Genomic DNA, 16371 nt, shown 5'->3' with positions numbered 1-16371 from the left:
CCCCTCACCATCTTTGTTGACCTTCTCTGGACACGTTCCAGCTTGTCTACATCTTTCTTAAATTGTGGTTCCCCAATTTTGTAAAGTGGAGAGGGGGGCAAACTGAGGATAGTTCTCAGCTGGTCTCCCCGTGGAGTCCTCTTTTGTGAGTTTCCCAGAGGCGTTTGGATAATAGCCTGATCTTTTCAGATCTGGGAATCTCAGCAGGTTTGGCCCTGGTCAGGATTTGGATGGGAGTCCACCCAAGAATACTAGGGTGGCTACGCAGAGGAAGGCAATTGTAGACGTCTCTTGCCTTGAAAACCCTGTGGGGTCGCCAAAAGTCAGCCGCGACTCGACGGCACTTTCCACCACCATCATTTGGATGATCAGCATTGGGTGAGACTAGCTGGACCAGCAAAGAGGTTGCCGCCTTCTCACCATTTTTAATGTCCACATATGGTTCTAGGCTGGGCTGCTTCCGTGACCTTCAACCCCCGTGCGCAGGCTCAGTTCCAGGCCTTCCACCATCGCAAAGATACCTTCAGCCTGGGCGTGTGCAACGGCTGCCAGCTGATGGCCTTGCTTGGTTGGGTGGGGACCGAGAACCCAGATGCCGAAGTCGAAGTGGGTAAGACAGAGAGGGTGGACAGAGAGGCCGGCCAGCTCTCCTGGGGTGGGTTGGAACCAGTGGCGAATCCTGCACTGTGCACCTTTGGTGTGGCCATTTCTAGAGAGCCAGCATGGTGTAGTGGTTAAGAACGGTGGTTTGGAGTGCTAGGCTCTGATCTGGAGAACCGGGTTTGATTCCCCGCTCCTTTACATGAGCGGTGGAGGCTAATCTGGTGAACCAGGTTGGTTTCCTCACTCCTCCAGCTGGGTGACTTTGGGCTAGTCACAGCTCTCTCAGCCCCACCTACCTCACGGGGTGTCTGTTGTGGGGAGGGGAAAGGAAGGAGATTGTAAGCTGGTTTGATTCTTCTATAAGTGGTAGAGAAAGTCCGCATATAAAAACCAACTCATCTTCTTCCAGGTGGCTCAATCAAACCGGGGGTGCTGCTGAGCCCCAACAATTCTGGTCGCTTTGAGTCGCGTTTTGTGGCGTTGAACATTGAGGAAAGTCCGGCGCTGATGCTGCGGGGCATGGCTGGTTCCACCCTGGGCATCTGGGTGGCACATGGAGAAGGTAATTATTTGTGGGGGGGCAGGGGCTGGATTTAGAAAGTGCCCAGGTGTAGAATCCTGCCTCTTTTGTAACTTTCTTTGTTTTGCCTCCCAGTAGTGGTCCCTGATCTTCATTGGTCTGAAGAGAATGAAGTCAACCAGCCAATACAGAGAGGCTATAATATAAATATTTTGGGAGATCCTAGTGGTGGGATCCATAGTGTAGTGGTTATCACATTTGCTTTGCATGCAGAAGGTTCAATCCCCAGCATCTCCAGGCAAGGGGCCAGGCAAGTAGGTGATGTGAAAGACCTCTCTGCCTGAGACCCTGGAGAGCCGCTGTCGGTCTGAGTAGACAATACTGACTTCAATTGACCAAGGGTCTGATTCAGTGGAGGGCAGCTTTGTGTGTCCTGGGTTCTAGCCCCAGTAGTACTATTAAGTTCTTTCGACAGCCAAGGTAATGGCTCAGTGGTAGAGCATCTGCTTGGCTTGCAGAAGGTCCCAGGTTCAAACCCCAGCATCTACAGTTAAGGGGATCAGAGAGGAGGTGATGTGACAAACCTCAGTGAGATCACAGAGAGCTGCTGCCAGCCTGAGTAGACAATACTGACTTGGATGGTCCAAGGGCCTGTTTCAGCATAAGGCAGCTTCACGTATGTGTTGTGTCTTTCCCCTCCAACCAGGTCGGATGCGGTTCCGCTCAGCTGAAATCCTGGATCGCGTACGATCTGCCCGTCTCGCCCCGCTACGCTACGTGGACGACCAGGGGCTGCCGACTGAGGAGTACCCCCTGAATCCTAATGGATCCCCATTAGGCATTGCAGGCATTTGTTCCCCCGACGGGCGCCATTTGGCCATGATGCCTCACCCTGAGCGCTGCGTCCTTCCCTGGCAGTGGCCCTGGATGCCAAGCTCTTGGCGCCAATCCCTGCAGGTCTCCCCATGGCTACGCATGTTCCAGAACGCCTGTGAGTGGTGCTTGCGTTACCCTGCAGGCCAGCCTTGAGCACACATGCCCAGGCGTCCGCATCCCTTTTGGGGTTGCCCTAACACAAGCTGCTCTCTGCCATTAATTATAAGCTGCACGGGACCAGACAATCTATCACTGCCCCTCGGCTGTGCTGCTGTCCTCACTAAAAGTGACCCTTTGAGAGAACAAGGAAATGTGCAATACTTTCACTGACCACAGGAGGTCGACATTGCACAGCAAGGAACAAGTCTGTGTTCTTCTCTTTGCGGAGCTTTATGGGACCAATGCAATTTCCAAAGTGCCAATAAAAAGAAACTGACTTCAGAAATCTGCATGGCTGTGTCTGAGTCCCCCTCCCTCCCCTGGCTTGAGGTGGAAGAAAATGCCTTCTGGCTATGGAGTGTTTGGAATTTCTTTTGTCCGTATGTGTTGGGTAGTGTCGGAATCCATAGATACTATGGAGATAGCTAAGAAGGAGGTCACAGCGGAAGATATTGGTGGCATTGCCTCCAGCTCCTCTAGCATGTATTGTCTGTGGCAAATCTCATGCTAGATATTGAGGATGATACTTAACAACAACAACAACAAAAATAGCCTGCTGCACATAGATGGTTCAACCAAATAACAGCAGTTACTGCTCACAAGACGTGCAGTAAATCAGAATCTCCAATTTGTAATAACATGTAATTGACAACTATGCTTAACACTTAGAATACAACTATAAATCCAGTCATGTACTCAAGTATGACATCAGAGGAAAGGAAGTACAGTTCATTACACCAATATTCAAATAGGATCCAAAGAACAACGTCCATATATTTCCTCTCATAAATAGTCCTTGTATCTCTTGTGGACTTTCCAATGGTGCATTAATCCCCATGTCACCACAGCTGGAATTGCAATTCTGAACCCTGAATGTGGTTCTAGGGAGCCCCAAAGGGATCCCTCAATAAGACAGGGACCCAGTAGTCACCTGGTTCGAGTTTTTTCTTCGTCAGTATTCGCTATTTGTACATGGACTGCACTTACGCTAGTTCACATGCTAAGCTGGAACTCAACGTTCTCATCATGAGAACATTATTAGATATTGAGGATGGGAAACCATATAATGTGTGTGTGTTTCTTTTAAAGTCCTCAAATGACATTTTAAAATAACCTGCTTATGATTCTGCTTTCCAACCATCTGGACGTAAGAACATAAGAGCCTTGCTGGATCAGACCAGTGATCCATCTAGTTTGGCATCTTGTCTCACACAGTGGCCTCAACCAGTTCCTTCAGAAATCCAACTACAGGGCATAGAATCATAGAGTTGGAAGAGACCACCAGGGTCATCTAGGCCAACCACCTGCACAATGCAGGACATTCCAAACTACCTCCACCCCCACCCCCCAGTGACCCAAACTCCATGCCCAGAAGATGGCCAAGGTGCCCTCCCTCTCATGATCTGCCTAAGGTCATAGAATCAGTATTGCTGACAGATGGCCATCTAGCCCAGAGGCCAAGCCCACCTTATAATTTACACCAAAATTATCCTAGGATGAAATCTGCTTTTGAACTTCTGAGGCAGACTATTGAAATATTTGTAAACAGAGACATACTTTATTCTGGAAAAGGGAGGGGGGAAAGAACGATAAATCCAGGCCTGTAAGATTTATCTGCTACCTTAGGTAAAACTGATGTAATTTGAGACTAGGAAATGCAGTGAGTTGGAACTAGCAGTGATTTCGTCAGTGGAACAGGACTTCCGTGCTTCTCCCGGCTTGCTGCAGTCCAGAATGCTCCCTGCAAATCTGCTCTTGCAGCAAAGACGCCCCTAGCAACAATATGTGAGTCAGGATGGAGATTTGCAGTGGAAAGGAGGGGGGATTAGTGAAAATCACCCCCCTTCATTAGTAGAAACCTACCCCTGGATCCAATCTCATGTTGGTGTAAGATACTTATTAATGAGCCAAATTCTGAAGAAGTCATTCATTTGTATTCATGCAGATGTTGTCGGCTAGCATAGTTTTTTGCACCAGAGGGGTTGCCAGTTAGTCTGTTGTAGCAAACAAATAAGCTGGCTTTGGCTGCTTTTCAGCAATAGCCTGCTGAGGCTCCCAGCACAAACCAATCCTGCATAATGTTTTTTCTCTCACACGCCTTGGCTGGCAAGTCCTTCCTCACGTACAAACACCCCTCTCACCAAAAACAACATCGGCGGGCCAGTTAACAGATACAAACTCACAGATCAGATCCTCCAACAAACACAGATGTCAGCTTGGTTCTGATAGAGGCTGGGGCAGGACCTCAAAGCATCAGCCAAACCATCTGGGACTTACTTGTTCAGCCTCCAGTTTATGATATATGCCTTCTGTCAACAGCCCCCTTCCGCTCTCTGCATCGGGCAAACAGGACAGGCCATATGCAAAAGAATAAGTGGATGCAAATCTAACGTTAAGAAAACAAAACACACACAGTATTAAGAAACCAGTGAGAAAACATTTAGAAGAAGAGTTGGTTTTTATATGCCGGCTTTCTCTACCACTTAAGGCAGAATCAAACCGGCTTACAATCCGCTTTCCTTTCCCTCCCCACAACAGACACCCTGTGAGGCAGGGGGGCTGAGAGAGCTGGGACTAGTCCAAGGTCACCCAGCTGACTTCATATGGAGGAGTGGGGAAGCAAATCCATTTCACTAGATTAGCGTCTGCCAGTTCTCCAGATCAGACTCCACAGCTCCAAACCACCGCTCTTAACCACTACACCACGCTGGCTCAGCCTTCCTCTGCAAAGTCTTCCTTGGTAATCTCCTATCTAAATTACCACCCCTGCTTTTTTTATTCCCCAGATCTGATGAGAGTATACTATATCACCCCATATGAATTCAACAGGAGGAAAATCATCTGCACATTAAATCCCCCCTTTCTTCTGTCTTCTCCAAGTGCTTGGAGTGGGCCGATGCTAGATGTAAAAAAACACATACAATAATTGTGTGTTTTTAGGACATTTGGAGGGGGAATCGGCTAAGGGCAAACACACTCTTCAACTCAAGATATGGAGAGACGGAACAGTACCCACAAGTTCTGGTTGCCAACCTCCAGGCAGGGCCTGGACGTCTCCCAGAATGACCACCACAGAGGTCAGTTCCCCTGGAGAAAATGAGAGCGACCTTTCTGCCCTTACACCCTGCTGTGGACCTGCCCCTCCCAAGTCTCCACCCACAAATCTCCAGGCCTTTCCCAAACTGGAGTTGGCAACCCTGCCACAAGTGTTATAATGGAGGGATCGGTTACCAGGTCTTCTTTTTTTTTTAGTGAACTTTTTAAAATGTTGCTGCCAGTAGTACACCCCTCTCCAGTTCACTGCCTGGCTTTGCAATTGACATAAGCAGAGTAGGCGCAATCATTGAGCAATTAGGGCTTCAGTAATCTGTGTTAAGTGAGCCAGAGAGACCACATGCAGAACGTTCCTTGCTCATAGCCGTCTGCATAGTTTGCAAGCTTTGAAACAACTGCCGCATCGAGCAGTCGAAGAACTGGAACCCCGGTGGCCTGCCATCTTCTGTTATTTTAAAGCCATTTTGCAACAGAAAAAAATGAGATTGCGTTGAGTCACATACACTGCTGAAAAGCAATTGTACCAGCTGGCCGGTTAGCTCAGTTGGTTAGAGCGTGGTGCTAATAACGCCAAGGTCGCGGGTTCGATCCCCGTACGGGCCAATTCTATTTTCCCACTATATATATATATTTTCCATAGGAAGTGGCCTTTCCCAATGGATAACATTGCCCTCTTCAAAAGGAAGACTCCCTAAAGTGCTGTTTGCTTCTATTCACTCTCCGCTTCTATTCCCCCGCCCTTTTATACGTAAGCCAGTTGAAATTGGTGTTCAAATAAAGGTTTTGTTTTTGTTTTGTATTTTCTCCTCATTGATTTTGGTTTCTTCTTTTTCCAACTCCCGTCTTCTAAATTTCTTGCCTATCGGTGAAATTCTAGGCGCGTTCTGTTGTGTAGTTTATAAAGACAGCTCATTTATATTTAACAAGCCTCTTTCTGCCTACAGTTCCGTACAATAAGGGAGCGGTAGTGCCTTTAGAATTACTTCTCGTTGTTCTGTAAGAAAGGGGAAAAAATAAACTTTTTGGTTCCACTGGGGCTCGAACCCAGGGCCTTCTGCGTGTAAAGCAGACGTGATAACCACTACACTATGGAACCTTATAGCAGCGAGGCAGCTTTAAGTTTATACGTAACTGTATAAATGTGCGTTTTCATGTTTTAGATACATAGTGCTTTCCTTCTTTGTTGCTGAACCCCGACATAATTTTACACAACACTGACCCTACCCAATTTACATATATCTGAAGAGAAGGAGGTGATAGAATTGGCAATGGCCAGCAAACTATACCAGATCAGAGAATTTCTCAAGTCAGGGGAATTATACCAGATCAGAGAATCTCTCAGAGGGTCTCTGTCTCCAGACCCAGGCCCATCAAGACCTGCAGTCTGTTCACACAGGGGCCAACCAGGTGCCTTCAGGAAGCCCCCAAACAAAACGACTGCAGCAGCACCATCCTGCCTGTGTTCCAATGCACCTAATATAATAGGCATGCTTCCTTTCTTCTCCATCGATAAAGTGTTCGAGGTGGGCTCTCTGGGTGATTCAGCCTCAGAAGTTTGTCCCCTTAGGCCTAAAGTCTGGACAGAGCGGACAGTCGTTTTCCAAGTCAGGTGTTAGGAGACTGACTCTGGTACTGGAAGATAATTCACAGTGGGTCGCCGTGTTAGTCTGTCTGCAGTAGTAGAACAGCGCAAGAGTCCAGTATCACCTTAAAGACTAACACGTCCAGGTGCTACTGGACTCTTGCTCTTTTCTGGTACTGGGAAATACTTCCTGGGGTTTGAGCTCACATGAAGCCCTGCCAAGGGGGAGACTGGGAGATCCAGATTGTATTATGAAGAGCCACCTGAATCAAAGATTGAGTCAGTATTCACCGACTGTTCATTGTGGAGCTGCCATGTCATACCACTGTATTCAAAAGTTTACATGCATCTAACTCGTGAATATTTAGGAACGATTTGCAAGGGCAATTAAAGCCAAAACGTCTGAATGGAAGAGAAATAAACATTGGGAGAGAGAATAGCATCACAGACAAAAGGTATCACCGATTTCAAAGGGTTACACGAAAACCTTGTACCCGTGTAGCAGAGTGGCGCAGCGGAAGCGTGCTGGGCCCATAACCCAGAGGTCGATGGATCGAAACCATCCTCTGCTAGCTGCTTTTTAAAAAAATAATGTATTTTTAAATGAATCCACGCTGAAGAAAATAAGGTATTAGCAATCACAGGAAAGGAGTGCAGCATTATTATTAGAGAAAGCGGATTTGAGAATCTGCAGAACCATTCCCCTCCCCCCTTCCAGGGTTATTTGGGAGCCGGCTTTCGATCAAAGGATTAGCAGGAAAGATCCTCAGATCCCCCAGGCCATTTCCCCACCGTCTCATCTTCTGGGCATGGAGTAGGGGGCCACTGGTGTGTGTGTGTGTGTGGGGTGGGGAGGTAGTTGTGAATTTCCTGCATTGTGCAGGGGGTTGGACTAGATGACTCTGGTGGTCCCTTCCAACTCTATGATTCTGTTCTGTGATTCATTAGCAGCATCTCCCATCTTCAAGACCTACGGGGTGGGGGTGGGAGAGAGCGCGCGCACTCACACCTTCAACCCCCCCCCAACCCCCATCTTAGATTCATGAATAATCAGGGCAGGGTGGGGGTGAAGGGAAGAAAGGCATTTAGCACAGGCTCGCAGCTTCAATGTAGCCGCATTAAGTCTGCTGCTGCAAAAATACAAACAGGCAACAGTATCCGATTGATTTCCCTCGTCCCATTGAGAGGGAAAAAAGGTCTTCCTGCCTCTGCAGATTGTGTAGCAGATGGAACGGGGGAAAAAGGGGGGGGGAAGGACTGTTTCAGAAACCGACTCATGTCAGCTTATTTTATTTGTCTTTAATACTCATATCAACAAGTAATTTAAAATATTTGGGGATGGGAGGGACAGGAAGAGGGTAGCCAGAGCTACAATTTCAGAGCAGGAAAAAAAGCTTCCGAGTTGTCAGGATGGCCGAGCGGTCTAAGGCGCTGCGTTCAGGTCGCAGTCTCCTCTGGAGGCGTGGGTTCGAATCCCACTTCTGACACAGATAACTTTTGGTGCTGCAATTAGTTTCAAACGACCTTACAGGTTTAATAAGCAGCATTATTAACTGATGGGATAGTGTCTGGTTTTTTTTTTTTTTTTGCGTAGGTCAGATCTCTGGAATGGGATGGATCTGAAAAGACCCTTTTTGTGCTAGCTGGCAATCTCCGCCCCCCCAGGCCATCCTGTTGCTGGAGGATAAGGAGCCTGACCTATCCCATGCAATGGCAAAATTCTGCTTTCTAGCTATTAAGAGAAAGGCACTTACGAGATGGATTAATGGCCTTATATACACAGTACTAATACTGCATCTTAAAAGCACATGATTTACTTATGATAGCTACGTACTATCATGAGCTTATATATTCAATCAGGGTTTTTAGGATTCTGACTAGTTTCCTTTTTCTTGTTTCTCTTTTCATAAGAACATAAAACGAGTCCTGCTAGTTCAGGCACAGGCCCATCCAGTCCAGCAGTCTGTTCACAGTGGCCAAAGGACTGATTATAATTTGCACCTATGTTCTGATTAACAATAAGGGTTGATTAAATCGCAGCTTTTTCCTGTGAGAGGGTGGGTGGCTCTGAAAAGAGCCTTTATGGTGCTGGCTGGCGGCCGGCGGTCTCCCCCGCCTCTCCCCCCTAGGCCCTCTCCCCGCGGATGCGGCGGGCCAGCTGGATGTCCTTGGGCATGATGGTGACGCGCTTGGCGTGGATGGCGCACAGGTTGGTGTCCTCGAAGAGCCCCACCAGGTAGGCCTCGCTGGCCTCCTGCAGCGCCATGACGGCCGAGCTCTGGAAGCGCAGGTCGGTCTTGAAGTCCTGCGCGATCTCGCGCACCAGGCGCTGGAAGGGCAGCTTGCGGATCAGCAGCTCCGTCGACTTCTGGTAGCGCCGGATCTCGCGCAGCGCCACCGTGCCCGGCCGGTAGCGGTGCGGCTTCTTCACGCCCCCCGTGGCCGGCGCGCTCTTCCGGGCAGCCTTGGTGGCCAGCTGCTTGCGCGGCGCCTTGCCGCCCGTCGACTTGCGCGCCGTCTGCTTGGTGCGCGCCATCGCCGGCTCCGAAGACGAAATGGGCAACAAGAGCCGATGGCTCGGTCTTTATAGCCACTGTCCGCGTCCTGATTGGATGAGGCGGACCGCGGTTGCAGCATTTGAATTTCCCGGGCTGGACACTGATAGGGTGGAAATTACAATACCTTCCCCCCTCCTCCTTTTTTTAAATTTTTTTAATTTTTATAACACATTAAACAAAACGAACAAATACAATAATAAAAAATAAAAAATAAAATACAAAAGAGTATCAATTATATGCTCTTGTTAGTATATTCATAGTTACAAAATTATAAAGTCCAAAAAACAGAAAATACCCTTTTGACCCTCCACCCACCTTAGAAAGTGACCCACCACCAGACTTCCGAAGAAGTGTCTTAACAGTTTAAAAAAATTCCATTAACAATATAATAAAAAAATAATAAAACTTGTTTCTATAACTCACTAACTAAAATAGTAAAATCCATTTTTGCCAGTTTATCCCAATATGTGACGGCCTTTGCCCAAGTTTCTTTGAACATTGATAGGGTGGAAATTACAATACCTTCCCCCCCCTCCTCCTTGATGCTTTGTCTCCTACCTCGTCGGAGGAGGCGCGGGAGGGAGGGGGTATTTATTTAGGGGCTGCTTTGACCACGTAGGCCCTGCGCTTTTACGACACCGTCTTGGGCAGGTTTACTCGGGAGTAAGCCCTTTCTAGCGCCATCTTGGGCGGGATTACTTGGGAGGAAGCCCTTTCTAGGATTGATAATTCACAGTGGGTAGCCGTGTTAGTCTGTCTGCAGTACCGGTAGTAGAAAAGAGCAAGAGTCCAGTAGCGCCTTAAAGACTAACAAAAATATTTTCTGCCAGAAAATATTTTTGTTAGTCTTTAAGGCGCTACTGGACTCTTGCTCTTTTCTACTTTCTAGGATTGAAGCAGCATGTAAACCCAAGAAATGGGTTGATTTGAACTCATGCCACGGTATTCTCCAACGGGAAAAATTGTGCAGAGGGTTGGACTAGATGACCCTGGTGGTACCTTCCTACTCTATGATTCTATGGAGAGGAGCTAAAACGCATGCTGTGGATCGGTGTGCCGCAATTTGGGCGCGCTAAGTGCCGTAAAGTCGCTTCCGATTTATTGGCGATCCTATGAATGAATGACCTCCAAAGCATCTGATTGGCGGCAATTTAGATATGTACAAATTTAGGTAGCCGTGTTGGCGGATTGGGATCAAAAATCATATAAGCACCACGAGACTTTCATCGAAATTCTCATCACTTTGGATTTTAGGTGCTTCTTAAAAGAGTCTTCTGAGCTAACATTTATTATGGTTCTTAAAGGGGTCGTGTATATGCTTTGCCAAAGGAAGTCAGGCTTAGCCCGATCTTCTCAGATCTTAGCTGCCAAGCAGGGTCGGTCCTGATCAGTATTTGGATGGAAGACCACCAAAGAAATCCTGAAGATCTAGGCAGAGCCAGTCAATAGGAAACCACCCCCGAAGGGATGTTGCCTTGAAAACCCTACAGGGTCGCCATAAATCGACTTGATGGGACTTTCCCCCACCCACAGGAAGAGTATAATAACGCCGGAGGGAAGTAATAGGCAATTTGAAAATCGCGCCCTGACACGCGATTGGCTGATTAAGCTCCATCCAAAGATTCTCACAACAGAAGGCTCCATCCATTCGAAATTCGCGCCAAAACCATTTTTAGGGGAGGCTAGAAACCCGTTTTCCTACACTGACTTCCTACACGACCCTAACCGCCCCCCCCCCGCTCCCCCGGATAACTGTAAGAAAGCATAAGAAAGTAGTCTGCTCGATTAGTCTTTAAGATGTTTATGCACTTGACATTTTTTTAATTGACTGTCAAGACGATTACCCTTTATCTTGACCCATCCCTATTTTTTCCTTCTGTGCCCTTTAATAAAAAATTAATAAAAATGGGGCGGGGAGCCCACTCTATTAGGCTAGGCAAAAAAAGGGCTTCACCAAATATGGGCCATATATGCATGGGAGGTGTTGCTTTGGATTTGCTGTCTAGATGCACTTTTTCCTCATCCAAATTCCCAAAACTCAAAAATAACCCCCATGCAGAGTTCCAGGAATTCGGACGGGGGAAATGTGCATCTAGAGAGCGGCAAATCCAAGGCAAAACTTCCCATGCATAAATGGCCATGGAAAACTGCAGAAAGCATATTTACATAAAGCTGTGCTTTTATACAACTTGGAGAATTGATTTTTTGGGGGGATCTTAAAAACATTCGTGTAATAGAACTGTATTCAGCATCGGGCGACCAAAGCTCTTTTGGATGTTTTGGGTGGCTCTTAAAAGAGCCTTTGGGTTGGTGCGAGCGGTCCGAAGGCCCCGGACGTCTTTTATTTCCCTTTGGCCTTGTGGCTCTCGGTCTTCTTGGGCAGCAGGACGGCCTGGATGTTGGGCAGGACGCCGCCCTGGGCGATGGTGACTTTGCCCAGCAGCTTGTTGAGCTCCTCGTCGTTGCGGATGGCCAGCTGCAGGTGGCGGGGGATGATGCGCGTCTTCTTGTTGTCGCGCGCCGCGTTGCCCGCCAGCTCCAGGATCTCGGCCGTCAGGTACTCCAGCACGGCCGCCAGGTAGACCGGCGCGCCGGCCCCCACCCGCTCGGCGTAGTTGCCCTTGCGCAGCAGCCGGTGCACGCGGCCCACCGGGAACTGCAGCCCGGCCCGCGACGAGCGCGTCTTCGCCTTGGCCCGCGCCTTGCCGCCCTGCTTGCCGCGTCCCGACATGACGATGGAGCCACAAATAAAGTTAAACTAAAGTAACCAGAACTACTCCAAGGAGCAAAAACTTACTGAGTTCTTCCAAGGGCTTCTCTGCCTTTTATTCACTCGGGCAGCTTCCAGTCGCGACTTCCTATTGGCTCATTCTCAGAGATGCTCTCCTCTGACCAATAGATTGGCTGGCTTTCTCCAGTGACCAGTAGGCAGCCGGCGTTGCGCCTTCGGCCAATAGAAACGGAGGAGGGTAGAATGCGTTCATTTGCATGTTTATTTAACCACTGAATAAAGACCCAGCCAATAGGAAGGGAGGATTTCGACACCCTCATTAGCATGGCAGCCCTATAAATAAGGGCAGCCCACACCGCGTCGTTTATTTCTTTTCTGCTGCTGTTGGTGGACGTCGCTGCAGAGATGCCTGAGCCAGCCAAGTCCGCGCCTGCGGCCAAGAAGGGCTCCAAGAAAGCCGTGACCAAGACGCAGAAGAAGGGGGACAAGAAGCGCAAGAAGAGCCGCAAGGAGAGCTACTCCATCTACGTGTACAAGGTGCTGAAGCAGGTCCACCCGGACACCGGCATCTCCTCCAAGGCCATGAGCATCATGAACTCCTTCGTCAACGACATCTTCGAGCGCATCGCCGGCGAGGCCTCCCGCCTGGCCCACTACAACAAGCGCTCCACCATCACCTCCCGCGAGATCCAGACCGCCGTGCGCCTCCTGCTGCCGGGCGAGCTGGCCAAGCACGCCGTCTCCGAGGGCACCAAGGCCGTCACCAAGTACACCAGCTCCAAATAAAACTCTTCTTTAGGCAGGTTCGCAAAACAAAGGCTCTTTTCAGAGCCACCCACTTTTCTCAACAAAAGAGCTGCAGTTGCAAAGCCTTAAAATGGACCTTATGTGTTTTGGGATTTTAACAATGTCCTGGTTTGAACTATACACAGCAGGACTCATCTCAAAATTCCTCTGGCAGATGAGGGACTTGGAAGAGTTTTTTTTTTTCCTTTGGAGAAGGGGAAAATCCTAATCCCAGATTAATAAATGCCACATTCTTGGTGAGATGCTTTGGCAGAAAGCCAGATTGGAAAGCAACAGTTTCCATCAAATGAAGCTTGGTACCTTCTCATCTTGTGTCCTACAGTTCTAAACCCAGTATTGTCAAGCCAGTAAAAGTTTCAAATAAAGTTTCTTCATGATTTAGCCATGTCTCAGCCTGTGTTTAACCCACTAAGCGCAATTGACTGTTAAGATGCACTGACTTAAATAAAAAATGCTGTTTTATCAATCTGCCACTTTGGGGGGAAACAAAAGCACTTTTAATATAAAAAAAGGCACATAAACCTATCCCAGCATTTTTATTTAGCCCACTCCCATCTGCAGAGAACATAACATCCCTCTCCAGGGAAATATCTCTGTGCCCCAATATCACCCAGCGGGTGAAGACTGAATTGTTTTGTCTGGCATTCTCTGACTTACCTTCCTTCCCCTGTTCCTGTTTTAATTGTTTTGTGCAGTGTATTTCAGAAACTTGTTTCAATATTGTTTTTTTTGGGGGGGGTTGTTCACTGCCATGGGGAACCCTAAGCAGGGCGGAAAGGTGGCATAGAAATGCCTTAGATGAGATCAGTAATAAATTTTCTGCGTAATTGTATGTCATATGTTAATGTCTTCTGATTCTGTGATCATAGTTCTCCTGTATTGTCTGTTGTAGGGTTGCCTACTGCAGGATGGGAAATTATTCCTGGAGATTTGAGGAGCTGGGACCTGCGGACAGTAGGTTTTGGGGAGGGGAGGGATCTCAGCAGAATATTATGCCATACAGTCCACCCTCCAGAGCAGCTAATGTCTCCGGCTGGACTGAACTTTGTGGTCTAGAGGTCAGCTAAAATTCTGGGGGATATCCAGGCCCCACCTGGAGGTCAGCAGCCTTAGTCAGATGCCTGATTGCATTGGTTTTATATTTTATAATCCACCTTGAGTCTCAGTGAGAAAGAAGAAGAATGTGCCATCCAGTCCCAAACAACTGATTGCGACTAGATGAGCAGAGATGGTTCGCCATTGCATTCTTCCATATAGCAACCCACTCTCCCTTCTTCAGCCTTCCTCCTTGTAGCGAGGCATTATTGCATTTTAATATACACTTCCCCAAATAAGTAAAACCATTGTCTGAGTAACCTTTATACCCCACAACTCTTAACCATAGGGCCTCATGAAGCAGCTCCCAATAAGATTTGATCAAATATTGGGGCCAATTCAATCAGAACCGCCATACACTGCCCAAGTGGCCCCACTCTAAATTCTTCTTGGTGGGAATAGCAACGATAGTCTATTGCGCCAAAATCAAAACAGTGGTGACAACTTAATAACTAATATTTTTTTTTCCAGCATCAGCTTTGGTGAGTCAGAGCTCTCTTCCTTGTGAATGCTTTGCTTTAGTGACTTCTTTTAGTACCCCAGAGGTTGCAGCTGGAAGAAAAATAGCACATAAAAATATAAAACTGGGGGGGGGAGTAAATAGACAAAAGAATGATGCGTTGGCCGGGAATCGAACCCGGGTCAACTGCTTGGAAGGCAGCTATGCTCACCACTATACCACCAACGCGGCTGTTCAACAGTGATATAACAAGAGTACATATTATGAACCTACTCAAAAATGTATGTCTCTGAATTACCACACGGTGGCGCTGTAAACTAAGCATTAGAATTTCTCAACGTGGCTTTTCGGGGATTTCATGTCGAAGTTTTCTAAACTTGTGTCAAACCAGCGACTCCCTGTTTGAGTCCCTGAAAAAACGTCTCGTCCAATTCAACCTGCGCCCATTTATTGCAAATTTCACCCCTCATCCAGTCGCATGTTAAACAGCCGGTCTCTCCCAGTTGTATTTTCCCCATTCCAGCAAGATGGTCCCAAAGGAAACCCCACATCCTAAATGCCCTGGCCGTTTCGTATATAACCAAGACTAAAAAGTCGAATGCGGGAGCGAAACGTAGTCCTTTTGAGTCACTCTATTTGGGGAGCAAAAATCAGTGCTCCAGGTGAGGCTCGAACTCACAACCTCGGCATTGCTTCGACAAGTACTGCTGTATAAGTACCGCGCGCTAACCGATTGCGCCACTGGAGCTCCTATAGAGTGTGATCTTTTCACTCCCCTTTGAGAGACGCCCACAAAGCGTGAGTTGGTGTAGAAAACGTCACTTAATTATTTCAGAAGCGCAAAGTCATTTTCCCACCCACCTTTCAGAGCAATGTTTGTTTGTTTGTTTGTTTTAAGCCTAATTTCTATAAAGAGGTACAGGTCTTTGCAAAAGGTGCCCTGGAATGTTACTCTGGGGCCAAAAGAAATTAAGGTTTAAAAGAGCTATAAGACCCTGACTCTTTGACCATCTATTTATAAGTGCCAATATTGACGGGGAGTGTCAGAATACTCGCCTATACTGTCCCACAGAGGAAGCAAGAGTGTTTTTTTTTTAATTTAAATCCAAATACTGTTGTTTCTTTGAATTCATCAAGTGTCATCATTTGAGTCACACAGAACTCTATCAAAAGGCTGGATGTTTAGGGGATATTCTAAAAAATCAACCTCGCAACGTTTTGCACCTGCCAGACACATCAGCTTGTAATAGGTGTGTGTCATCCGCCTTGAGTCTCAGAGAGAAAGGCGAACTACACATTTAAATAAATAATCATCCCTTCTCCCACTTTGACAATTCAGATATTGAAATCTCTTCTGCTGAACCACCTTTAACAATGGGAAATAACAAGATTTTACAATTCATAGAGCTTTTCTTCTGGAAGAAATAGGGGGGAGTGACAAATATGGATATAACTGAATAATAATTTTAGATTATCTGAATAATAACTGATTCGATTATCTGATTATGTGAATAATAACTTATTAATAATTTTAGATTATCCCCCCTGTAGTGATGGTGCCTTCTGCCAACAGGTTCCTTTTGTTATTTATTTACTCCCTCGCTTACTTCAGTTACAGCAGGCCTTTATCAAGGACGGTTACACCCAAGCACAGACCCTCACAGGTAAAAGGGAAACACTCGTTCTAGTGTCAAGATTCAAGTGCTAGGTGCTTGCTGAATGAGTAGGTAGTATGAAAAGCTGGGTGCTTTATTTAAAAAAAAATGATGGAAAGGAAACAATTACTTTTCATGAATGGAATTTGAACCCAGAGCTCCCGAGAAGACCGCGATTTGATTGCAACGCCTTAACCCCCTCGGCCATCCTGGCTTTTTGCAAAATAGTTTTTAAACTCTTAATTTTTTTTAATTAGCTTGTTAACTCGCA

At 47.2% G+C, this 16371-nt stretch overlaps 3 protein-coding genes and 6 non-coding genes across 9 annotated transcripts in view; 4 read left to right on the top strand and 5 right to left on the bottom strand.

Moving 5' to 3' along the window:
* The window catches only part of PFAS (phosphoribosylformylglycinamidine synthase), a 31577-nt gene extending 18708 nt beyond the window's left edge, over positions 1-12869 (top strand). The window contains exons 23-27 of the mRNA XM_056863484.1: positions 449-610; positions 1013-1165; positions 1830-2026; positions 6090-6093; positions 12487-12869. Of these exons, the coding sequence (XP_056719462.1) occupies positions 449-610; positions 1013-1165; positions 1830-2026; positions 6090-6093; positions 12487-12869 (899 nt within the window). The remainder of the gene's footprint in view (positions 1-448; positions 611-1012; positions 1166-1829; positions 2027-6089; positions 6094-12486) is intronic.
* On the top strand, positions 5742-5815 carry TRNAI-AAU (transfer RNA isoleucine (anticodon AAU)). Its single transcript has one exon. It is a non-coding gene; the product is annotated as a tRNA-Ile (tRNA).
* TRNAV-UAC (transfer RNA valine (anticodon UAC)) lies at positions 6236-6308 on the bottom strand. Its single transcript has one exon. It is a non-coding gene; the product is annotated as a tRNA-Val (tRNA).
* TRNAM-CAU (transfer RNA methionine (anticodon CAU)) lies at positions 7295-7366 on the top strand. Its single transcript has one exon. It is a non-coding gene; the product is annotated as a tRNA-Met (tRNA).
* On the top strand, positions 8199-8281 carry TRNAL-CAG (transfer RNA leucine (anticodon CAG)). The gene has a single exon. It is a non-coding gene; the product is annotated as a tRNA-Leu (tRNA).
* On the bottom strand, positions 8920-9330 carry LOC130489698 (histone H3). The gene has a single exon (XM_056863477.1). The coding sequence runs from the start codon at positions 9328-9330 to the stop codon at positions 8920-8922; it is 411 nt and encodes a 136-aa protein (XP_056719455.1).
* On the bottom strand, positions 11694-12101 carry LOC130489705 (histone H2A type 2-C-like). Its single transcript, XM_056863482.1, has one exon. The coding sequence runs from the start codon at positions 12081-12083 to the stop codon at positions 11694-11696; it is 390 nt and encodes a 129-aa protein (XP_056719460.1). The 5' UTR covers positions 12084-12101.
* A 1732-nt stretch (positions 12870-14601) lies between the features above and the next one.
* On the bottom strand, positions 14602-14673 carry TRNAG-UCC (transfer RNA glycine (anticodon UCC)). The gene has a single exon. It is a non-coding gene; the product is annotated as a tRNA-Gly (tRNA).
* A 426-nt stretch (positions 14674-15099) lies between these two features.
* TRNAI-UAU (transfer RNA isoleucine (anticodon UAU)) lies at positions 15100-15193 on the bottom strand. Its single transcript has 2 exons — positions 15156-15193; positions 15100-15135 (listed from the first exon to the last, which is right to left on the bottom strand). It is a non-coding gene; the product is annotated as a tRNA-Ile (tRNA).
* Between the last annotated feature and the right edge of the window lie 1178 nt (positions 15194-16371).

Source organism: Euleptes europaea, chromosome 18 (genome assembly GCF_029931775.1).
Source record: "Euleptes europaea isolate rEulEur1 chromosome 18, rEulEur1.hap1, whole genome shotgun sequence".
In the NCBI taxonomy this organism is placed as follows: Eukaryota; Metazoa; Chordata; class Lepidosauria; order Squamata; family Sphaerodactylidae; genus Euleptes; species Euleptes europaea.
Note: the sequence above shows the minus strand (reverse complement) of the source record. Positions and strands in the feature narration are given on the sequence as shown.